Source organism: Fringilla coelebs, assembly GCF_963513975.1.
Source record: "Fringilla coelebs genome assembly, chromosome: 19".
Classification (NCBI taxonomy): Eukaryota; Metazoa; Chordata; class Aves; order Passeriformes; family Fringillidae; genus Fringilla; species Fringilla coelebs.
In genome coordinates this window covers 3286072-3310853 of record NC_140045.1, presented here as the reverse complement: position 1 = coordinate 3310853, position 24782 = coordinate 3286072, and the positions used below count along the sequence as shown (strand labels likewise).

At 46.7% G+C, this 24782-nt stretch overlaps 1 protein-coding gene across 1 annotated transcript in view; it reads right to left on the bottom strand.

Moving 5' to 3' along the window:
* Positions 1 to 5163: 5163 nt before the first annotated feature.
* Positions 5164 to 24782, bottom strand: part of CACNG4 (calcium voltage-gated channel auxiliary subunit gamma 4) — a gene marked incomplete at both ends in the record, with an annotated part of 39936 nt that continues 20317 nt past the window's right edge. The window contains 3 exons of the mRNA XM_084218303.1: positions 5164 to 5702; positions 6528 to 6668; positions 12298 to 12381. Coding sequence (XP_084074429.1) covers positions 5164 to 5702; positions 6528 to 6668; positions 12298 to 12381 — 764 coding nt within the window. The remainder of the gene's footprint in view (positions 5703 to 6527; positions 6669 to 12297; positions 12382 to 24782) is intronic.

The window sequence follows — 24782 nt, the reverse complement described above, 5'->3', positions numbered from 1 at the left end:
GTCTCCTCACCAATATTTGGGCTGCCCAGCTTGCATTGCCCCAGTGTGGTGAGACCACTGGGACTGGGGTGGGAATCCCAACACCTGGGAATGCCATCAGCGGCACCCTCCGGAAGCTCCCCGGTTCTGGGGTGCACTCATGGAACACACGAGCTGAACGTGTGAGTTTTGGCTGGCTGTTTATTTTTCAGCAGATTCCCCCCCTGCTGTGTGTAGCTGCCCATCCCTGCTGCCCCTGGGGCTGACCCACGGCTCCGAGCTCCCAAAATACCGCGGGCAGCGCCGGCTGTGCCGCTGGGAAAGCGATCCTGGCCCTGGGAGCACGGCAGCGCTGCCTGAAAGCTGAGCTGGGCTGCAGGCAGGTGCACAGCCTCTCCTTTCCCTTTGAAAACAGCACTGCCCCTGTCTGTTGGCTCTCCCATTCCAAGGAAATGCCCCATCCTCTTTTCTCCACTTTCTGAAGCCCTTCTCTGCTTCCCCCCTCCTCAAACATCACTTCTCCCAACACCCCTGTTCACAGCAGGGCAGCCACAGCTCCTGGGGTCACCATTTACCCATGGACTTGCTCATAAACGTGGGAAAAACCTTTCTTTATTTCAGTCAAGGGGAAGCAGCACTGGGCCTGAGCTTTAGATGACTTCACCATCTCATGTAAGAGGTGTTAGCAAAGATGAACCCTCTGCCTCCCTCCAGACCTGCCAATCCATGGCGAGCCTGGGAGAGGTGGGCAGAGACAGCAGCCAGTCCTCATCCTTGGAGACAGTCTGGAGGCTGAGGAGCTGGGAGGTGAAGCTGAAAGAAGGATTTGGAGAAGGAATCCTGTCTGTGATTTGGGGTGGGGAGGGGCTGCTCAGCTGCTGACCCAGCCGCGTCTGCAGCGCTGGGAATTCGTGGTGCTGATCAGAGCAGGGCTGTGGGCAGCTGCAGCACGTGGGGCCAGCCTTCCTTCAGGCAACGTGGGCAAACCAGGGAGAGGAGGAGGCTCCAGGTGAGCTCATAAGGGAGCTCAAAAGCTGGAGGAAAGCTCAGGCTCAGGGAGGTACTTCAGAACACTCTGGGTTGTTTAAGGGTGGTTTGCAGCCATCACACCAGGCTCAAACTGGGAACTGAGACCACCTATGGGACAGGTTTTAGCTGGAAATGAGAAGGTTTTTCCTAATTTCCAACCAAATAACTGAAAATATTGTGAAGATAGCTTGTCTTGGAGATTTTGGGGTCTCTGGGACCACAAGAGTAACTTTATCTCCTCTGAAATACTGGCTCCCAGTAACATGGCCAGCTGCAATCAGTGAATAATGTGAAAAAATAACCTGAAATCTCAGCTCAGAGAATTTAGAAATTAAAAATCTATATACCTTTCTCCACACAAAACCAAATACATTTAAAATGGTTTATTTAAAAAGTAAGGATTAAGTACATTATACATGGTTGTGTTTATACCAGTAGAACTGAAGCACAGTGGAAATAACACTTTAGAACTGCAGACAGAAATGTAGCCTCAAGGGACATGATATATTAGCCCTTGTGGATATGTGATCCATACAGAGAGAAAAAGAAACAGAAAAATAGTTTATTGTTAGATGTCTGGGCAGCTGAAGTGATTTCTCCTTTTACTCCTATTGTGTATGAGAAACAAGGAAGAGAGAGCTCATGGCACACCTGAAATTTTGTTTCTTGGAAAATCAAATCTGATCCAATGGCATGTATTTTTTTTTTTAGTTCTGTTGCTACAGTATGTTATATACCAAAAGACTGATAATTGTTAATGATATGGTTTTATGGTATCTGCAGGCCTTGCTGGGAAATGGGGCTCATTTGTTAGATGCTGTCCAGGGACAACAGAGAGATGTGGAAGAGCAGATGATTTGTTTAAACTATCACTGGATGGTTTCAAAGGCTGAGCACAATCTGACTCTGTTCAGATGGATCAACTATGGAGCAAGACTGCTCATGGGCAGGAATGCTGCAAATTCTTCAGTTTTGTCAGAATCAAAGTTTTTCATGGGAAAGGATTGGGATTTTGAGTTTTTTGTTTGTTTGTTTGTTTTCTGGAATTGTTAAATGATTTTTTTTTTTTTTTTTTGCTTTGGCTTTGGTTGAACAATTTGCTGCACTGCAACTTCACTGCTGAGTTTTCAGTCGCAGCCCTTGTTGCTCACAGGACAAAAGCTCTGGTCCCTGTTATGTCCACATGACTTTGTTCCCTGTCCAGACCCCATGAGCATCTCATGATCCCTACTCCAGCTCCATTTCTTGAAGGTGCCTGCTGGAGAAGGAGCAGATGCTCCAGCTTGGACCAAAGCAGGGCATCCCTCCTGGAGAGCTGCTGGACCCAGCCCTGTCCCGGGGTAGGAGGCTCTGGCAAAGAACAACACCCCAAAACACCCAGCAAGACTTTTCCTGCCAAAAATACTGCCTGTGCCCCTGCAGGTCTGAGCTGGGCTGAAGAAAAACCTTGGGCTTTGCCTGGAATCAGATGGGTGGTTTGAAGCACATTCACTGGAGAACGACGACTAAAAGAACAAAACCCACGCGCGAGCAAACCCGACACTGTCCACTTCCAGTTCAAGGTACATGAGATTAGAGAAACAGCCTACATCTAACTCCTGCTTTGAAAGGGAATGGTTTTATTCTTAATTACAGGAAACACGGATGAGGACTTAGTTCTAACTATTAGTTTTTTAACACAGTGGGAAACAAATAGTTCTGGGAAATTGCACTTGAAAAATACATTGACTATAATTAGATGTAAATTAATTAGCACTTAGTATGACACACTAATGAGACAGAAGGTTGGTTTTTTTTTTTCATTGCAAACTTCTACTTCTATCATAGCTAATCAAAGTATTTTAATATTACGAAGTCTCAAAAAGTAGGAAATAATTTATTGTTTGAAAGCATAAAGATTCTTGTAAAAAAAACCTTTCATCAAGAACTTTAATAATTTTAGAACCCTTTTATGTTGTCCTAGCCGAAAAGTAGGTAAAAAAGTTTTCTTTTCTGCCTCTGTTTGAATTTTTTTTAAAAAGCTTGTGTAACATCTTTCTCCATAGTGTGTTGATACAGAAAGTAGCACAACATTTTCTGGTTTTAAATCATTCCCATCGCTCCATTCGCTTTAGCTCTCAGAGTTCAGAGGTTTGAAAAAAGGATCCCAGCGGAGTTTTAACCTGAATGGCAACTCTTAATGAGCAGGGATGAAGGCTCCGACCCACCCCTGCCAAAATAACGATGTGGCTGTGCCAGGCTGAGGGCCAGGCAGAGCTTAACAGTGACTAGGGGAAGACTCTTGCTTAAAATTGACAATTGTGTCTTGGTTCTTGCAAGGAGAGAGGCTTGAGTGGGTTTCTCTGGGGGAGAGGGGGTTCAGCTTCCTTTTTGGGATGTTAAGGCAGCTTCTCCGGGATTTCCCTGGAGGACTTGGTTCCACTAGCTGAAAGCCTCGTATCCAAACCACCACTGAGTCTCTGGCCCTGGAGCCATCAAAGGATAAATTAAGACTAAAGAGGTTTTAACAGTTTGGCTGAGATCTCCCACTACCAGTGACCCAAACTTTCCAAATGATGGATATTTTTTTTGTCTAGTGTTCTGCTAGCAAAGATTTTCTGGGCAAAGATGATGGGGATATTCAAAGGAATCTACAGGAATTAGATGCTCCTCTCTCACTGCATCTAATTCATCTGAGGGGAATTGGGCACCTCATTTTCATATGGCTTGGTTGAGTGGTCACTAAAGTCAGCATGAGTACTATTAAATTAAATTACCTTTGAGTCAGGCCATCGAGCTTTGAGATCCAAGCCTAAGTATAAAAACTGAAAGCAGGAATTTATAAGAAAAGAAAATAATATTCAGACTCTTTTAGAAACAGACAGAAGCAAAGGGTACAAATTAGTTCCCTCCTTACGTGATGCATAGAGTTTGCTGTGGGCTCTCTGCACGTAAGTAGATGCATCGTTACAAAATAAATTAAATTAGGTCGAACCACCATTTCCATCTAAAAGCAACTATACCTTGCACCATGCGGCACTTAATTCATAATAAAAAGAGTTTAATAAATATCTCATAAACGGTGATTATTTTTTCTCTTTTTTTTTTCTTTCTTTTTTTTTTGTTTTTTTTTTTTTTTGTTTTTTTCTTTTGTTCTGTTTTAAAAAATACAAAGTTGTCATCTGCTCTGCTGACGCTCGGCTCCCGTTGCCGCGGGGAGGTTGGCGCGGCCGGGCGCGTTCTGGGCTCGTTGCTCGGAGATCTCGGTTCCCAGCAGGGTCAGCGTTGCACTTTTGCACTTGTGGAGCGGAGGGGAGGCGGCAGCTCCGCTCCCCCCGGCTCGGGCAAGTCTCCAGGGGCTCCTGACAGCCAGCACTCAGCACCTTGCCGGATCAGGCACTAGGGCTCGTCGAAATGAGAATTCAAGTTTTCTGAACGTTAGGCAAGAAATGATGCTCGCAAATAGGCTCAAGTCCCACCTGCTTTAATCTGTTTCCCTTTCCAGGTGTTTCAAGACGCACCCACCCTCTGCTCCTCGGCCTGTGCTGCCCCAAGGGATGCCTTACCCCAGGAATGGGAGACCCCCTTCCCACCCCATCAGAGAGTCTGCAATGCTCAGTGCGTGGGTGCTCTACGGTTTCAGTGGCACAGGTCAGTTTTAGAAAGTGTTGCCTTCAAAAATATTTTCTTTTTTTTTTCTTTTTTCTTTTTTTTTTATTTTGAAAGAGGCAAAGCTTACGCCATGTTGAAGGAAAGTGGCTCACTTGATGAGTAGCTCATTTTCGTCCTTGGGCTTGGTTATAAATTATATTTGCAAGTTTGTATTAAGGGATCTCAATATTAGAAAAAAAAAAAGTACAACAAATTATCTGTAATCCTTTAAAACACACTGGTGGCCAGTCCTCTGCAGTTTCTCCAAGACTGTGTACACACTACAAAAGTGCAGGAACATGAACTGCCTTCATCTTGTGACACCAAGAACGGAAAGAAACAAACTCCAAATAGCTTCAAAAAAAGCTACGAGCGTGTAAATATCTTTATGTTGGTCCGGAGGATCTCCACTTGCTACCTCAACACATGCCACAATTAAAGAGGTGAGAGGGTATTTTAACATCGCTCCTGACAGATCCATTCTGCTTGGGCATCTCTTCAAAAAGCACGAGGAAGGAAGGTGCTTCAAACCGGCGTCGTTCTCCTGTTGACCATGTTGATGTGGAGTCCTTCCTTGAATTCCTTCTGGAGGAAGTTGTGGACCTGCAGGAAACTGGCTTCTTGGTCTGCGTTGTAGCTGGCAGCCGTGGTAACCTTCAAAGGCTCCCTGGAAAGGGTGTACATGGAAATTTCGTTCATGGGGATGGTGCCTGCTATCTTCATGCCAACCGGAGAAATGTCCCTGGATGGAGAAGGCTCCGTGGAGCGGGAGCTGGATCTGGACCTCCGCCTCCTGTACCTATAGCTTGGCATCCTGGCATAAGGAGAACTGGAAGAAGTCTTAAGGAATTCCCTCTTGGTCTTAAACCTCAGCTCTTTGTTCTTCTCAATATAAATGTTCACAGCCAGAACACCTATGGTTTCGGCCACAATAAAAGACAAGGCTCCAAAGTAAAAAGACCAGCCATAGTTGTAATGGTTCTTTTTGTCCTCATCTCGCTTGTCACTTGGGTCACCTGCATTGCTCGATATGTAGACAATGATCCCTATGATATTACTGAGACCTGGAGGAGGAAAAACAAAAATCAGTGTTTATGTGGCTGGGGAGATAAAATTCAAGCCACGTTACTTTCTGGACCTGAATGGTTCTAAGACTGGGATAAGGAAATTTTGTTACATTTATTTACTCTTACATTTAGCTCAAGGGTTCATTTATTCCTGAAACACAACCAATAGATCAACATATGGATCACATAGATCCCAAAATACTCAGCAGGACTTTTCCCTGTCTCTTCATTGCCACAAGGGAAAAGCAGCAGCTTGTGGGAGCTCGCTAATATTGTGAGTGGGATTCTAACATCCAGAAGAATGATAAAAATACATTTGGAGCTCAGGGCTATGGCTGTTCACCTTGATCAAAATAAGTTCTCTTCCACCTTGCTGAATTTTCATCTAAGTGCTGCATGCTTAATCCAGGCTGCAGGGAGAGCTATTAACAATGGGGCTGACTCTCTCAGATGTTTCCAGTGTGAAAAACGGGCTCACCTATCAGAGGTGAATGTTTTCTGCCTTCATAGTAAAAAAAAAAGGCCCTAGGTATAAGAGATGCCTGATTCATCTAATGTTTAATACATTTTAAATAGTGTAAAACATGCTTGTTACTGAATTTCACTTCTTTCTGCAGGAAAACCAAAAGCTTTTCTAGAATATACTTATTGTGGGGCTTCAAGAGCATAATTTTGTCTTGAGAAATTTGCCTGGTATGTTGTTGTTAATGCCCTCAGTCCAGGAAAGGGATGCAGGGAAAACACTGCCAAGGAGCTTCTCCAGAGTCTTTTCCAGCTGAAACCAGCAGCACTTCTTAAGAACTCAATTTAAACAGAACATACCTGCTGCAACAAAGAGAATCCCAGCGCTGAGAATAATGTTGTTTTTGCTGTTGTAAATCCTTCCTGCTCCGACACAGAGTCCTCCCAGCAACAGCAAAATTGTGCTTAGGATGGGGAACACGCTGGAGGCACGGACGATGCCTGCAGGGACACAGGTAGGAAGGGAAGACAGAGAAATCATTTTGGGTGCCTCCTCGGGTGCAGGTGTGGAGATTTGAGTCTCAAAAGCCCTGTTTTTTTCCTAAAAATTTTAAGAAGAATGATTTAACAGAACCAGGAAATGGTTAAGGTCGAAAAAGACTTTTAAGATCATCAGATCCAACAGTGAAACCAGCACCTCCATCATGCTCACCACTAAACCACATCCTTGAGTGCCGGCCACATCCGCACATTTTTGAACATACTCAGGGACGCCTGTTCTAGTGCTTCATAAGCCTTTCAGCAAAGAAATCTTTCCTAATATCTAACCTAAAATAATTTTTTACTCATTTTCCCCAGAATTATCACTGATTCTCCATTTCTGGGCATGTTTTTGGGATGATGAAACCATGAGGTGGCCAGTGTGACGGAGACTCTCAACTGAGTGGCTTCAATCTTTTGAGCTTCCTCCCAGGAAGTCCAGCATTACTGGCATTTTCTGATGCCACCATGTGCACAATATTTCTGGCAAAGCATGAGGTAAGTGACAGTAAGACCCAGCACCATGCAGGGAGCAGCAGTGAAAAATTCATGAGCTGGCTATGAACCCTACAACGTTTGGGACAGCTGGAGCAGACGGATCTGTTCCGTGGTGCACACACAAGGTGAGCAAATTGCAGCTCTTGAAGTCAGCAGCATCCATGTTGCCAGCAAGAACAGCTAATAACCCCTTTTTCTTTTGCTGGATATTAAGGACATCGAAACCTTTCAGATTTCTAAGGAAGGAATTTTAACAAGTGTGTTTTAGATGTTTGTGTTTAGTTTCCTGACAGCAAAGTAGTCATTTAAAATTCTGCATGCTTCAGTCCATTCATCAGCGTATAAAATCCCCCACAAAAATATTAAAACACCACTTCAAGCCAGCTTTCAAAGTCGGGTCACAACAAGACAGAGCAGCAATCGACAGGGAAGCGGCAGGGAGGGAACAAAAGGCTGAGAAAAAATAAACATGCATGAGAAGAGAGATGTCTGTATTGTAAAAACCAAACGGGTAAACGCTGCCAGGGGTTCCTGAAAGGCAGAGTGAGGAACCGAGTTTTATTGCTGTAGAGAGAGGATTTATTTTTTGAAGAAGGGGAGATAAGGTGCTGAATACTGCTGTGGAAAATGGGATCACCCTGTAGCCGGGGAAAGGCGAGGGCACGGAGGGGAGCCCCGGCACAGCGAGGGGTGCCAGGCTGGGGGGATCCCAAGGCGAGGGAGGGTCAGAGGCTGCTGTCACAGCGACATGGAAACCCCTCAGCAGGCTGGGAGGCCACGGGCACTCCAGGGCTGAGTGAGCGGAGAGGAGCAAACGCCATCTGGGCCGCCGCGGTGCCGGGAGCGCCGCGCTCTCTCCGGGCGCATCCTCCTGGCTGACACGCACGGCGAGCGGCGCCCGCTCCCCCGGCAGAGGGGCAGATGTTCCAGCTGCTGCTTTCTCATCCCGCTGCCCATGGCCGTGGCGTTCCCGACTCAGTGAATCGCTTCCTGACGATTCCCCTGGTAACTGGTGGCAGCGTTCCCAGTGGCTGCGGGAGGGACGGGGATGGGGAACGCACCGGCAGCGCGCCCCGAGCCCCGCACGGCCCCGCAGGGACGCTCCGGACACAAACCCAAAAAGACAGCGCCTGCCTGGGAAGCTTCTGCCTGTATCGATCTGTGAGAGAGAGAAAAGTCCATCCTTTCCCAAACTGGCAGCGTCGCTGCACGTGTCCTTCACAGCTGGGGCATTTTCCAGCCGGATCTGAAGCCGGGCCAGGCGGGCGCATTGCTATTCAGGCAGCGTCTGGCAGGAACTGCCAAACCCCCGAGCCCTGCACTGAGAGGGTGCGAGGGCTCTGGGCAAAGCCTGCGGAGAGCTGAGAGCCCGTTCCCTTGGCCCGGGTGTATCCCCACGCCTGTGCTATGAATTAACAGCACTTTGGCTTTCGGGTCAGTTTTTTCAGTCAATTGTTAGAAATTGTCAGATTCAAAGTCAGTCTCTGCTGCTGGACTTTAAGGCACCCCAAATCTCTGTCTGTCTGTTTTTGTGCCCTAGCTAAAGGCTTAAAATCGCCTCTGGCCCACCCTTTCTGGGTATTGTTTCCTGCACTTTATGGTCATGTTGTTTAGAGTGATTTCAGTTAAATCAAAGAGCTTTCCCAAAATGCCTTCAGTGATATCATTGGAAGGAACTTGTCAGATGTACCAAATATAGGGGGTGGGTTGTTCTACTTGTACTAATAAATTTCAGAGATAATTTTTCTATAGTAGGTAATTAATGCGAAGAGAAACAAAACACACAGTGTTCTCTCCCTGAAAAATTCCACAGTATATTTTTTCTTACAGTGTGTACTTTTAGCTCTGAAATTTCAAAGGAAGCTCGTAAGGTACCACGTAGAATTTACATATGTCTCCTGATACTGGTAATAAAGTGACAGCACATCAAAAACCATTAAGGCAATCTGGTTTTTGCTTTCTCCCTGGCTTTTCTCCCCCCCTTGTTTACCGTCCTGTCGGTTTGCATCGCCTGCTGTGCACCGCTATGTGCGGTGACACCTCCTCCGGTGGAGCCGCGGCGCTGCTCCTCCCCATGGGGCTGCAAACCCTGCTCGGCTCGGGCTTTTCATCTCCAGAAAGGCCGGAGCCGAGGGAATGGCTGTGGAAAGAGGATGCTCTAACATGCAGGGAGGAAGGGCATAAAGTGTAGAGGTGCCCCTGAAGCGGGGTCCCTCTGCTCAGAGCAGCAGAGCCCCGACATTCCCAGCGCACGGCGAGGATGAGATCCCCCTTTGCAAAGGGAGAGGCGCCGGTGCATCCGTGCTGGGTGGGAACAGCTCGGGTTTGGTGTGCACAGAGAACGCGGGAGAGCAGGGAAGCAGAGAGGAGGGGAGCAGGAGAGAGGGAAGAAGGAGACACCAGGGAAGCAGGAGAGAGGGAAGCAGGAGAGGATGGAAGCAGGAGAGGATGGAAGCAGGAGAGAAGGAAACAGGAGAGGATGGAAGCAGGAGAGGATGGAAGCAGGAGAGAGGGAAGCAGGAGAGAAGGAAACAGGAGAGAGGGAAGCAGGAGAGGATGGAAGCAGGAGAGAGGGAAGCAGGAGAGAAGGAAACAGGAGAGGAGGGAAGCAGGAGAGAGGGAAGCAGGAGACACCAGGGAAGCAGGAGAGCAGGGAAGCAGGAGAGAGGGAAACAGGAGAGAAAGAAACAGGAGAGAGGGAAGCAGGAGAGACAGAAGCAGGAGAGAGGGAAGCAGGGGAGAAGGAAGCAGGAGAGGAGGGAAGCAGGAGAGAGGGAACCGGGACACGTTTGCCGCTGGGGACGCGGTGGCAGCTCAGGGTCCGTGCTGGCACTGGGACATCTGCTGCTCACTGGGGCCCTGCTCAGGCATGTGAGGGGGATTTTTTTAGACACACAGATGGGAGTGTGTTGCCAGGGGGAAGGTTCAATAGGAAGGGTCTTGTCTGAGCTCCTCTGCACGTGTCAGCTTGTCCCATGCTGTCATTTGCTTGATTTCTCAGGGAGCAGCTTGAACATCAAAGGGCAAAATTCAGACTCCTGCCTCTACCCACTCCCTAGACCAAAGTCTTCCAAAATCAGTCATTTTTGTCACTGATTTCCATAGGGTTTTGAACCAGGGCTTGATCCTGCTAGCATTACAGTGTTTGCATTTCTCTGAAGCCTGAATTAAACCGGGGGCTGTGGAAGAGGCTGAGGCCCCTCACGCTGCTGCTTCAGGAGCACAGAACACGTGTGTGTGGGTGCCTTTGTCTAAGCCAGGCAGGAAAAATAAATATTAGTCCCAACATGTCCCTCTGAGAACTGTGCCAAGAAATGGCCAGAAATAGTGGAGAGTGGAGCCAGTAGACTGCAAAAGTGTTGCAGAGGGCAAAAACAGGACGGAAGCTCTCACGTCCCTGTGAAACAGGATGCAAATATCCTCCTGTCTTAGACAATGATTTGGTCCCTATTACATATAGGCATGAGCTCATCTCCTCTGGATTTAGACATGTTACCTTTCACTAATCTCTAAATGAACCCTGTGCATGGGAAAGTGCAGTTTTCTTATGGAAGTTAAAGGCAAGGAGCCTTGTCTCCATGCAAACTCTGTGAGCTCTGCTCTGCGGGGGAGACACCGGAGACTGATTTTGCAGAAGACATAAAGGGTTGGACCAACTTGTTTTTAAGATCTGTACTTAGTCACTTTTGCAAACAGCTTTTAGGAACACCCGTCACAAGCACACTTACAAACAATTTACCAGTCTCGTAGCTTAACGTGGAGCTGCAGACTGTTTTTCCCAGTTCTCACTTTTCTCTACATAAAGAAGGCATAACGTGCTTTTATCATGATGCTACTTAATTCCTCTTTCCTTTTACTAATGATGTTTGTTTCCTAAAGCTGACTTGGCATCAATTTAACATTAGTTCCAAGGCTTTTTATGAAAGATAAATGCAGCTGTGCTCACACTCTGCCTTTGCCTGAGCTCTGAAATCGTGTCACCCGGGTGCTATGACTGATCTAAATCGACAAGAGCAAAGAGGAAAAAAACATCTGGGTTTTCTGGTGTGGCAAACTTTTAGGAGATTTTTTCCCCTTCTTCATGTCTTAGCAACAAAAAGTTGTTGCTCAGAAGTGAGCAGAAGGGCAGAGTGGCTCTCTAAGTGGTGTTTGAGGTAATTAATATTGTAATTGAGGAGTTCTCTGCTTTGCCAGCAGCGTTGTTCTCTGCTCCCTGATTTCCCAGCACCTTGTGAGCTGCAGTTCCTCTCCCTGGTAAAGGGCACTGCTTTCAGCTTGGCTGCTCAGCCCTTTTGTTCACAAGAACAAGGCAAGGAGTCCTCTGGGGAAGGGGAACCTAACTCCAACTTTGCAGGCTTCATGGTTGGGTTCCAAGACTTGCCATCAGCTGAGAGAGTGGTCACCTGGAGGGGATGAAGCAACTGCCCTGATTCCAAGCACCAGGTTGGTGAGTGGGATCCCTTCTGGGGGGAATCACATGCCAGTGTGGAGCAGCAGTGCCTGGCTGGCCAGGCAGGGAAGCCATGGCCCCTGTCCATGCTGGGATTTTGCTGTGAGCTGCAGAAATTTCAGCTTCCTTCCTACACTGCAGTAATTTCACTGCAGGGGGATGTGGCTCGCCAGCTGCAAAGGCTGAGGCTTGAGTAAGGGTTGGGTTTAAGCATTTGGTAAAGCTGGAACCCACTCCTCAAGCCTGTTTTGTTACACTAACCCTACAAATACTCCCTCTGTAAAATATCTTTGCCAATCTGGGCATGATAGCTGTAGTTTTCATTTGAAAATTTGTCATAGGTGTTTAGACAACCAAAATTGTGAGCATTCCCCTGGCTGAAGGAGGGAGAAAATTCTTGAAACCCCATGGCAAGAGGGTTGGAACTGAATGGTCTTTAAGGTCCCCTCCAAAACAAACCATTCCATGATGACTCTGTGCAGGGGGGGTTCCCAGGGGTGATGGTTGTGTCAGCTCTGCACGAACCAGAGCTGTGCAGCCCAGTTTGGGCCAGTCTGGCAGTGAGGGAAACTGGGGCAGCTCTGTGCAGTAGAGAAGGACCCTGTGGCCCTGTCTGTGTGCGAGGTCTCGCTGCTCACTTACGGAGAAGGTACTCTGAGCTGTCGTGGTCGTAGTCGTTGTCCTCAGGGAAGTGGTTGATCCGGAAGCAATGTCCCTTGTAGATTCCTAGATGGGAACAGAGCAAACAGAACCTGTCAGGGACAGAACCAGGCAAATCTGCTTTTTCTAACTGGTCAAGAAACCATCTCTAAAGTAATGAATTCTGGGCAGATTGGGCTGAAGGAAGGGACAGCCAGGATTCCTGGGCTCCTTCCTTCAGCCACTTCTATCGTCCTCTTGAGATTTTTAATCTCTAAGTGCTTCACTTTATCAGTGCTGTGCTTATCTTACAAGCATACTGAGTTTGCAAAGCTTCTCTCTGTTCCCAGAGTGGCTGTCAGGCTGGGTCCCTGCTCCATGGCTGGGGCTCCCAGTGCCAATCTCGCCACCATCACCCTTCCCATCTCACCCCAGTGAAGTGCCAGTAAATGCTGAATTGTCTGAGGCCTCTTCAATTACTCTCTAGGCTGCAAAAACAAGTCCATAAATCTCTTTCTGCTGCAGTTTAAGCCTGTGTGTCCCACTCAAGGTTGGCTCAGCTTTTAATGGCACATTTGTTTAGCTAACTGGGAGTAAAGTCAGGGCACAGCATGCACTCCTGATGCCCTCCTGATCCCTGGAGGGACAGCACCAGAGTGGCTGGACAAACCCCTCGCTCGACTGGACACCTCAGCACTTTGTCCATGCAGGTAAAGCTGTCCAGGAGCATTTTGTGCTCTTTCCTGTCCCTGTTATCCACAGGGTGAGCTGCAGCTGGCACAGGGAGCGACACGGGGAGCTCTCCCCAGAGAGCTTCCTGCAGGAGTGAGCCCTGAGCTGTGATTGTGCCGTGGTGCTTTCATTATTCATTAACCAGAGCTCTCCTGCTCGGGAACACATCACCCAGGCTGAGTTATCCCTGCACAGGAGCCTCAGCGCTCACAGCTCGAGCTGGCAGAAGGATTTAAAACCCATCACTTAATACTGCTTTAACAGAAGCACAGCTGCAGTCTGTAGGATATAAATGTGGATTTATTTCACTACCTATTACCAATGATTACAAAAATCTCAAAAGAATTACTAATCCAGAGGATTTAAATTGCACCCTGTGAGTGTCAACTGCAGGTTTGCTACTACAGCGCATTAAACTCTTCCAGTGAATGATGTATCAGCTCTAATTGCAGCAGCAGCAGCAGCTCAGGCTTTCTCTGCACAGCACTTCAAAGGCTGGGAACGTGATGCAAGTGGCTCATGTCACATCTGGAAGTGACACACCTGTCCTGGCTGCCAGGTGGGGAGAATGCAGCTGGGCCACTCCTGCTGAGCCTGCGTGCCCGTGCATCCTGTGCTGGCCTCCACAGGGGCTGCTGCTCCTCAAGGCAGGGCAAAACTCAGATTTTAAAGATCCCAGTGCTAATTTTCATGGCAGTTCACACAATTGCCCCCAGCATTACAGAGCCTCTGAGGCTGGATGGTCATTTCATTGGGTCTCTCCATGAAGGTGTGCAATTTACAGGAAATACATTCAGAGTGTGATTTTTATCCTCTCTATTTATTAAGGAAGAAAAAAATTAAATAACTTTCCCATCCTAATTTCCCATGGAAAAAGGCTTCTCAAGGACTGTGCTTGTGTGTGTATGGGTGGGGCCACCTCTCAGTCTGCACACCTTGTCTGTCTGTGGGGGTTGGATTCTGTGTCCTCACACTGACAGAAGGTTAGAGGGGATATCAGGATCAAATTCCTCCCTGTGCTCAGAGAAGCTGTGGCTGCCCCATGCCTGGAAGTGTCCAAGGCCAGGTTTGATGTGGCAGCCTTGGATAGTGGAAGGTATGGGTGGAACTGGGTGAGCTTTAAGATCCCTTTGAACCCAAACCTTTCCATGATTCTGTGGTAAGGTTAAGGCAATTGGCTGAGTTTATCCATATAAAAGCAGGAGCATGGCAGGTCACTGAGCTGCAGGGCAGACAGGGATTTGCCTGAAGGAGGGAGAGCTCTGTGTCCCCACCACAGGCTCCTCTTGCACATTCCCAGAGGGTGGAAATGGCAACATCCCAAACCAACCCCTCACTGCAGACACTCCCTGAACTGCTGGGAGTCTGCAGGACTGGAATGTTCTTGTGCTGCAGCACTGATGGAGTGATGGAGGGCTTTGGGCTCTGTGGAACAGCCCAACATAATCCAACTGCTGAGTGAAATGGGCTCCTCAGCAGAACTTCCAGAGAGGCCATGCCTTCCCCAGCAGGACAGCACTGATGAGACCTTCATTGCCTGGCTCTTGTATTTGGAGCCTCTCACATGAAAGAGTATTAGCAAGACTAGCAGAGGTGAAAAACAGGTTAATCACCTCTCTGCCCTGTCCTCCCCAAAAAGAAACCTGGATGAGCCTGAGAGTTCCTTTTTCTTTTCAGTTTTTAGGAATACTGGGATTGGTCATTGTTAATTGGTCATTATTTATCTGGCTAAATTATTATAGAAATTGCAAATGACTGTGAAATTTGGACCCGTATCAAAGCCTAGGAATTCAAAATATTCTCCCCAGTACTTTTTATGTAGTTCAGAGCAGAGTGACTGGTTAAGGGTTCTCTCTAGTGTCTGTGATGTTTGATAGCTAATAACAGCAGCAGACTGAATAACTTTTTTCTATAAACTTAACAAGTGCAATGTAATTCAGCAACAGCTTATTAAACTCTCAGTGAGGCTTGAAGTTGTTATCAAGAACTCTGGTGATCTGCACAGTATTGAGGCCTCTTTCAATCCACAAAGTATCTGAAATAAAAGCTTGCTGGGAAAAGTAACAATACCTCTTCATAATGATGGACTTTGAAATTCAGATTTGGCAAACATTCAAACTAGATGGAGAAGCTACTGAAGCAGTGGTCAGCTCTAAAAGCTGACAGCAGAATCTGAGTTTTATTTATACATAAAAAATGGGAGCAAGTCAAAGCTGGGCTTTGGTGGAATATTCATCTCCATGGCCTGGGATGTAAAGCAATGCATAAAGAATAAAAGTCATGGAATGGCAGAGGTGGCAGAAAAGGAAAACCTCAATTAAACTCAGTAACAATCATTCTGCAAGCCCCTGCACGAGGGCTGAGCTCCTCGAAGCTCTTCTCCAAGGCTTCTCAGGAGCTGCCCTGAGGAAATGTGCAGGCAAAGGTGGCCACAGGTCACACTCACAGAGGCACACAAAGCCATTTCCCACCCAGGAGGGGATGGGGGAGAGAGATTTTCCTTCTTGCTTGAGTTTGGGGATACAGCCCCTGATATCCTTGGGAGAGGAAGATGGAATATGTAACTCCTGCTGCTGTACCCACTAGAGAGGGAGATAAATAAACTGCAATCACTGCCTAACAGATACTAAAATATTGAGAAGCTCTTCTGGATACCTCTTGAGAGTGAGATATAATATCCCACTGAGATGCTGTAAGTATTACTCCTTTCTTTGAATGATTACTGATACGTTTTTAATGATGCTTTTAGAAATACAAATATTAGAATGAATTTTCCCCCTCATAATAACAAAAACTTTGTTCTGAATTTTGAGCCAAGACTTCAGGATCTGCGTTAATGATAATGAAGAGGTAAATTTTCTGAAGTGCTGTTGATGGTGTAAGAACAATTTTTTTTCCACTGGTTGCAGCATACTTAGCTGGCAATTAGGAACTAAAAAGCATTTCTGACTTGGTTCTACTCTGTGTTCAAGGGCTTCTCTGGCAAGGTTAGTACTTCCCAATCTCACTAAGTGTTGTTCAGACAACTATAATTAGAGTGTGATGTACTCAGATAACATGATAAGGGAGGCAACTGTAGTGCCTAAGTGAAGATTAAGCTTTGTTTTGGGCTTTGAGATCTCAAAATACATAGAGGTTTCAACAGCAAATCAGAGTAGTGATCCCAAATTCTGATGACATACTGCCTTCTCCTTCCCCTTTCTCAAATAATCCTTTAAAAATCCTGCCTCTACCACTGCAGACTGTTCATTGGGTTTTTATTTTTTGATGACTGAGAGTGAAGATTAATGCTTAGGATGCAAATGCTCATTAATTTGTGGCCATGCATTACATGATCCTGGTGTTGTCCACACCATCAGCAGCATCTGAGAACAGCCATTTCCTGGGGTTGGTGTTTATCAAGGACAACACTCCCAGATGCCCTGGAAGTGTTTGCACAAATCAGCACTGGAAAACAGAGTCCTCAAATGTCTGACAATATTTGTCAATACAAGGTTGTACTTTTGTTTTTTTCCCTGCCTTCATCTTGAAAACTCTACACAAGGAGATCTTCCCATAGCATTACTGCTCTGTTGTCATTTAAAATAGGTTTCCAGCACTCCAGAGCAGAGCAGCTCTGCAGCAGAGGGCCCTGACTGCGGGGGACTGCTGTCAATAGGGATTTGTGTCTGCCCCTGCTGAGCAGGGCTGCGGGAGGGATGTCTGAGAGCAGGGGAGAGGGCTCAGCTCCTCCTTCTGCATCCCCCCTGCCTCCTTAACCCTTTCGGCTGCCAGCCCTCCTGGATGCAGAGCACACTGGGGTGGGACAAGAGGAGCCCTTCTTGTTTCCTCATGGGATCCAGACATTGGCAGTGGTGGGAAATACAAAGCTGTGTTGGGTGTCAGGTACAGAAATGCAATGTGTGTGTCTGTGATTGGGATATGTGTGGGAACTGACCATAGGACAGCTGCGAATTCCAGTGATACCTGAGGAAAGTAAAGCATGGAAGAAGGCCTTTGAACCCATCCTTTGTTTGCAATTAGCCTTGGTAGATTTAGGAGCATTTGAATTAAAGCCTTAAGGATGTTGCTCTTTGCTTGTAGTCAGGCCTTAAAGAGTGCTGCAATAATAACCTTTTGAAGTATAATTTTAGAATATTGCTTGTATCCTTGAAACTATAGCTTTGGAATATAGATAAAGGAAATATGCTTACCTCACACCTTAACGAAACAGAGAAAAACAGCTTGAGAAAGGAAGATGAACATCAACCCAAGGATTTATAATTTCAACCAAGGGAAGATGGACATCACTGTTATAAGATTTATAGTATTGTAACCAAAAAGGTGGACCCACATCTGGGGAGCTGGACTTCCCCAGATGGGATTTGTCTTTCTTCTCTTGGAAACCACCACCACCATCTGGGGGGATCCTCCTTTTTGGGATGCACCCTGAGAAAAACTAAATCACAATAGTGTATAGAATTGTGATGTAAAAATTGGAATAGAAACTGCTGAGAAAGCTTCTGAGTACCCCTATAAATATCTGTAAGCCCCAAATATTGGTGTGCAGTTGGAGGGAAAACTTCCCCCACTGTACTCGGCGCTGTGTTGCTCATACTTTACCATATTAATTAATAAATTGATTGCTCCTTGAATATTGGCCTAGTCAAGCTTCTTATTTCTAACAGTGTCTTGGATCACAGCCTGCCCTGCCAACACTCCCCATTCCCAAAGCAGCTCTCCAGCAGCCCTGGATGCTTGGAGCACACACGTGCACACTATTAATAGTGGGAAGGATTCTCCCAGAGGAGGTGCATGGGTGGGATCAGGGCTGGGAATTTCAGAGGTGGTCACTTGGCTTCAGCACTCACCTGCAGGCAGGTAAATACACCCACAGCCATCCCCCCAAACCTCACCAACCAGCCATCGCTTTCTGGCAAATGTGGGACTTCTGGGATGGTTTGGAGACGTGGAATGGAATTATTTTCAGGATCATTTGACAGCGAGTGCTTGAGGAAACAGGGAATACGAGTTGCAAGGAGCTGACTGTATATTAAAAATAAGGCAATTAGTAAGGTACCATGGGAAATTTGGACCGATGGTTCTGCTTGTTGCATCTATTCTGTGATTAAACACTGTGCCTCAGTTCCAGAGCCAGCTGTCAGCCTGATTTACAGCAACACATGAATATCTGAATGTTTAAATGACAAGTTTTCTGAATATATCAGACCAGAGAGGACTGACTGACAGCGTCACAGACCACGAGGAAAGTGTGACAGGGAGAGTGGGGCTGCTGGAACAGAAGTGGCCTGGACACAGTGTCCATCCCAGCACGTCCTGCAGGACTGCCTTTCCTTAATGGCATGGCTTTACACTTCCCTTGGACATCAGTGGAGAACCTCTATTTATAGTGAGTGAGAGTGTCTCAGCGCTGGACTCTGCCAGGGGAGAAGGAAAACAGTTGTGTGTTTTTTTCCTTAGGAGGATTTCTCTGCTGACAGGTTCTGAAGCCCTTTGCTGACTGATTTGAGCAATAGTGAGCAAAGGAGATCAGATATGCCAAAAAATGTTCATCTCCACAAAAATATCTCTCTGTGCCCTGCGTTCATTTGTTTGATTTTCCACCAGCACAGCTGCCCTGTCTCGCTGGACTGACACCGCAGTGCACGCAGCTGCTGCCTTTGCTTTCTTCTCATTCCTCTTGCCACAAAATAACCCTCAAGAAGAGGAATCAGTGCACCACATTTGGCTTTCAAAGCCTGCTTCGTGGTGCTGCTGGTCAAGCAGGGGTAATTCTAGTCCTGAGCTCTCCCCTCAGACCACAAGGATCAGCGTTAGATATTTTCCTGTAGCTTGGAACTTTGAGTGTTAAGCTGTCCCAAGTTTGATTATTTGTCTCCTGCTGCTTGCTGAGAGTTTCACAAGCCTGTCCTTAAGTTACTCAAATGAGCACAGATCCCACAAGCCTCTGCCTGGAGATGTTTAATGCTGTCATTACAAAAGAAATCATGAACTATTGATGCAGGTCATGTGCAAAACACACCTCATGTGAATTTGCTTCTCCACAATGCTGCTGTGAGCCGCCTTCATCACTGTGGAGGATGCAGCCAGCAGAGGAAGAAGCCTCAGGAGGTTAAATACACATTTATTGGGTGTCTGCCTTTGAAAAAAGTTTGGCTGTTGTAAGAGCTGGAAACTTCAAAGCATAGGCTGGTTTTGAGACAGATTCTGTCTGACACCCTCGGAGTCCTGCCAGTCCTGGAAATTTGTCCATATGACAGTTTGTATTTTTGTTTCATCCTGAAGATGAATTTGATGAAGAGCACTGCTCGTACCTGGGGTTGTTGTCATACTTTTGCCAGGGTAGATCCTGTGTTCAGAGAATGCTCAGGACATAAAAAGAGTAGGAGTTTATTCCCATAACTGTGGGCTACCCTGGTGCCATAAATCAGCTGGGCAGGGGACAAGCTGCCTGTGTGTGTCATGGTCAGGCCAAAGCAACTTCAGCTCAGCTGAGTCTTTAAATGGAATCCATCCTTACTCCTAATCACATTTCTCTACAGGTTTTGAGACTGTGAAAAAAAGAAAATTTTATTTCACTTATAGAAGTCATTTCTTTCTTCCTCTATCTTTCATTGCCTAACTCAGAACTGACTTGTTTCTCATTGCAGGGAGAGGAGCTGCCTACTTTTGGGCCAGATTCTGATTTCCCTGTCCTGGACTCCAATCTGTCTCACCCAGTGATATCAGAATCTGGCCTACTCCCTTTCCTTTGCTTCCCATCTACTTCCCGGGCAGAAAGACAATTATTTTAAAATGTTGAAATGTATGAAATTTGCCCCACTTTCTTCCTTAGGAGCTGTCATCTCAAACAAACCCTTTGGGTTCTTCTTTTGATCTATTTTCAATTGTCTGGTGGGCAAAGCAAAACTCCTCCTCCAGTCTCTTATTTTCTTATCTTCTGCTGTGACATGAATTTCCCCTTTTTCCAGTCCTCCCCCTCTGCTGCCTACAGACCTTCAGCTGCTCAGAGCTTCCTGGCAGTCCCCTGGTGTCAGGTGAGGAGCAGCCACTCAGGATTTGCTGCCTGCCCCATTTTGCTCCTCTTTAAGGCTTTGAAAGGCAGAACACCTTCCCGGTGTGCTCAGCACCTCGGGAGGGCTCCGAGGAGCTGGAGGAGATGCTGGAGCAGCTGCTGCTGCCCACGCACTGCAGAGGGGCTGGGGCTGGCAGGGAGCTCTTGCCTGGCCTGTATTTAGTGCTCCCCATTCCCCTCCAGCCTGGCAGGAGCACGTTTCCTCCAGGAACAGCTCTTGGTTTATCTTGTCTTTGATGTGCACACTCCATTCTCTTCCCTTCACATAGTAAATGCTCCCTCCTGTATTTACTGTAGGCTTTCTTACACCCCACTCTCCAATATTTAGAATATCCTAATCTGCTTTCTCCCACTTGCTGTTGGTTCCCTCCTGTATTTACTGTAGGCTTTCTTACACCCCACTCTCCAGTATTTAGAATATCCTAATCTGCTTTCCCCCAACTTGCTGTTGGCTGTGGCAGTGCTTGATCTGATTCCCTTTTGCTGTCTGCAGCCTCTCCCTGGTGCTCCTGGACAAAGCCCTCTGTGTTGGAGGAGAGGCTGCTCACAGCCCTCCCTGCAGCCCAGCCCCACAGCAGGAAGGCTGTGCTGCTCTGTTCCTTGCATTGCTGTTTTTGCAGCTCTCAGACTGCAGCGGAGCTCATGCCTGGCGTGGCCTCCTCTGCTCTGAGTGCCAATTCCAGAGCTGCAAATAGCTCCTGGAGAGGTTCCTGCTTGGGCAGCTCGACCTTCAGGGCACAGCCACCCCTTTTTGAACGCTCCTGAGTTTCCTGTGGCCTTAGCTGATCTCCTCCAGATGCCAGGGGATGCTCACTATTCCCAAGGAGGTTGGTCCTATGGCAGAAAGGTGCTTTGCTTAGGAGGTAAAAAAATCCCACTGCTGATGGAATGACAGAATGCTTTGGGTTGGAAGGGACCTTAAAGCCCATCTTGTCCCAACCCCCTGCCATGGGCAGGGACACCTTCCACTATCCCAGGCTGCTCCAAGCCCCATCCAACCTGGACTTGGACACTTCCATGGATGCAGTACTTCTGCTGTTGGGGGGGTGACTTATTCTGGCCAGAACAATTTTACTCTCTGAGCAAAACACTCTTGTTTTTTTTGACATTCTGCAATCCAGGATGCACCAAGCACTGTTTCATACAGCCTGGTGAAGCATCTCTAGATTCTGGATCACCTGCAGCAGAAGATATCCCAGGAAACGCCTACAGAGGCTCAGTCACTTCTAATTCATGTGGAAAACACACAGCCTCAGCAGCTGACCTCCTGTTTTCAGCTGGGCAAATATCATCAGAGATGTTGTGCATTTGTATTTCTGTGTAAGAAATGAACAGATCCAGAGAAGATGCTTTGCCAGAGATGCCTTTCATATTCTATGACAACCTTTTGTTCCGTTATAAGATTTCGAGACCTCGAGCGATGTTAGAAAACTCGTGGCAGCAAAACTCATTTCCCAAAGATTCACCTCACCTGCACATCTGGGAGCTAATAAAACACATCACAGTGTCTGGCTGCTGTCCTTTGAATTCTCTTCAGTCATTACAAAACTGCTGCCAAAAGTACCAAGCGTCCTTGTGCTACCACAGTGAATACCAATGGTGCCAGGGCAGCGGCAGAGCAGGGGACAGTTGTTACCTCTTGGTTTAGGCTCCTCACCTTCCACTTTCTTCAAATGTTTGCCTCACTAACCAGCATTTTGGGCACAGAATTCATGACTGGGGTTATTCAGCAGTGCTCCTGTCCCTTCCCAGCTGCCTTTCCTTGGCCAATAACAGATAACAGACTGTGCTGTGTAATTCCACAAGCCCTGCTGATGGATCTTCCTACTACAATTTGCAATTTTCTCCTTATCAACACCACATCCTCTCGTGCTGCTGCTTGGATGGCAAAGGGGTGCAAATTTCAGGGGCTTCTGTTTCAGTCTCTTCTGTTGTTCCTTTTTACAGACCTTACTGAGGGAATGTCTCTGTGTTTTCTAGGAAGAAAGTCTGACAAACTTCCAGCCCTGATGTTCAGTTTGCATTTTGTAAATCGACAGCACAGGGAAACAGGGGCAATCCCTCAGGCTGGGTATGCCTTGCTTGTTTTGGGGCAACACTGGTGATGCTGGAGGAACATTTGTGTTCAACACTGGTGATTTGAGGAACATTTTCAAGTCAGACACGAGTCAGCCCTGCCACGGTGAGCGTTCTCACACCTGGCTCAGTCCCAAGAAGCTGTCAACATTCCTGGTTTGTCATGGGGTTGCTAACTCACTTCTCTGTGTCTGCTTTTCTCTCCACCACCCCAGCCCACACTCGCTGTGTTCTGCCTTCACACCTCGGCTCGTCCTGCAGCTCCTGCCTCAGTCCTTTATCCAGCAGCCCAGAAGTTTGTCTCACCACTCACTTCCATATTTTTCTCTGCTGCCACTTTGCTGAGGCTGTTTCTGGGTGGCTGATATAATCCTCCCCATCCTTTTCAAGTGAATTTGGAGCTTGGACAGAAACCTCCATTAGAGTTCTGTAGCTGGCTTTTCTACCTTAGCTAAAATTAGTCTAACACTTGAGGAGCTGGTGTTGGCTTTTTAGGTGAAAGCCTTCATCCATCAGAGCTCTGAACTGAGAGTCATCCTCCAATGAGTTTCCAGCTCTTACTTACATTCTGGCTCCAAACACCTTAATTTAAAGAGGTACTTTAGTAACTGGCAGCGCTTTTGGCACAATATATCAGAGACTGAGTTGTTTTTCACAACTGTGAATGGCCCCACAGTGACCATCACTGCCCCAACACCTCAGTGCGGGAAATGAATGGTGCTGGCCTGAATCTAGCCAGGATTTGCACCAAAATCTGTTCTTTCCCCCCGGTATTTTTGACCCTGAGATAGATTCAGTGGTGCACAGACTGCTCATCCAGGGAGGCTGCTGCCAGTCCATCAGACTGTGAGAGGGCTGAAGTGCCAAATTGCATCGGGTGCAGTTCTGAGAGCAGCCCCTCCCTCAGCCTGGTGAAGTTCATATGCTGCAAAATGACAAATCATGTTTATTTTCACAATGTCAAACCATGCCTTTTTCCTGCATCTGCACAACTGGAATCAAGTTTCCCTTAAGGGGTAGTTTGGTTTTTATCCATATGGTTTCCCTTCCTTTGGTAAGTCATCAGTTCTCCCTCATTAACATGTGATCAACCAGGGCTGGATGGCTTCACCTTTGAGGATCACAGCACATCTACACATCCTGTCCCATGGCTTGGCATTTCCTGGGGGTGGAATTCAAGCAAATGGACATTAGTGTCTCTCCAAAGCCTCTACTGAGTTGGTAATTTGAATCACTGCCATGGTCACCTCTGGGGTGCTCCCTGAACTACCTGAAACACGCCAGTGCAATGCAGGATGCTTAATCTCCTCTATTTTCTGCCACTTCGGCTTTCACATGTGCACAACCTCCAGCTGTTGCCTTACTATTCTTAATTTCTAATTTCAGACCCTCTTAAACTGCCATTTTCCCCCCCCATTTTCTGAAACATTTTCATTTCACAGCAGTCAAGGTTTGCAGCAGTCTAAAATTTAAGAAACAACTCTCCAGAACGGGGACCTGGGAAATCCTTGGGGATGTTTGGGGTAACTTGCACAGGGTGCACCTGGTGTCTTCTTCCCTGATGGAAAAACCTTCCAGATCTAGTCAGCAAAAAAATAAAAAGATTCATATTATGAATGGTTCATAGTATTGATATTTTATTAATAAGGAGATGGTTAATATTATTGATGCAATCAAAACTGAGAATTGATAATTGGTTGTTCTGATTATTGATGGTGAGATCTCTTGGTGTGGCAGAAGCTTGCAAGGCACTAAATGATTCCCTCTCTGCATTAAATGAATTATTGTCAGCTCCAACAGCAGGGAATGTCTCTAACCTGACATCTAGAGCTGAACTTTCTTTACAAACTTTCTTTTGGCCCATTCCTACATTGCAAAGTTGTTTTTTTTTAAATGAAAAAGCATGAGGTTTACACTGGAAAGTAGTGATATAGGATGTTGCTAGTGAATTGATTAGGAATATGCAGGATATTCCTGAAATCTTGTAATGAATGATTCCACATCTCTCAATCCTTGCAGATTCATCATCAGATGATGGCATTCAGAAAAACAGTTGGATATTGAAGAAGCAATAGTGAAATTAACAGTCCATAAAGTCATCTTAGCTGAAAGGAATGCTTGTAATGTCAGCTTGTTGAGTTATACATAGAAGTGAAGCCTCTGGAGATTGATCATGCACAGTCAGTGATGCAGGACAGAAACAAGGCAGATGACAACAGGGAATCCAAAGGTTGGGAGAAAGGGGTGGAACTGCCAAACCCTGCTGATGGCTGGGTTTGGGAAATGCAAGGCACAGGTCTCAGTAATCATCTGCATGATGTATCAGTGTGCAAGACACTCCACCAGGAGAGATTAGTGCTGTGCACGCTGTCGGGCTGAATACCCAGGGCTGGTGTCTAACCTTGGGAACAAATAGCAGAGCTGCTGGAGAGACTGAGCAGCTTCCAGTGGGAAAAAATGAAAGGAACGAAAATATTTTGCCATTGTTAAATCCTGGAAGGGAATATAAAGGCAGCATGTAGGATTTAAACTTGAATTAGAGTTACTACTGCCTTGGTTATTCCTGATCCCCAGCAGTGCATGCAACCTGAAAGGTGCTGCAGAG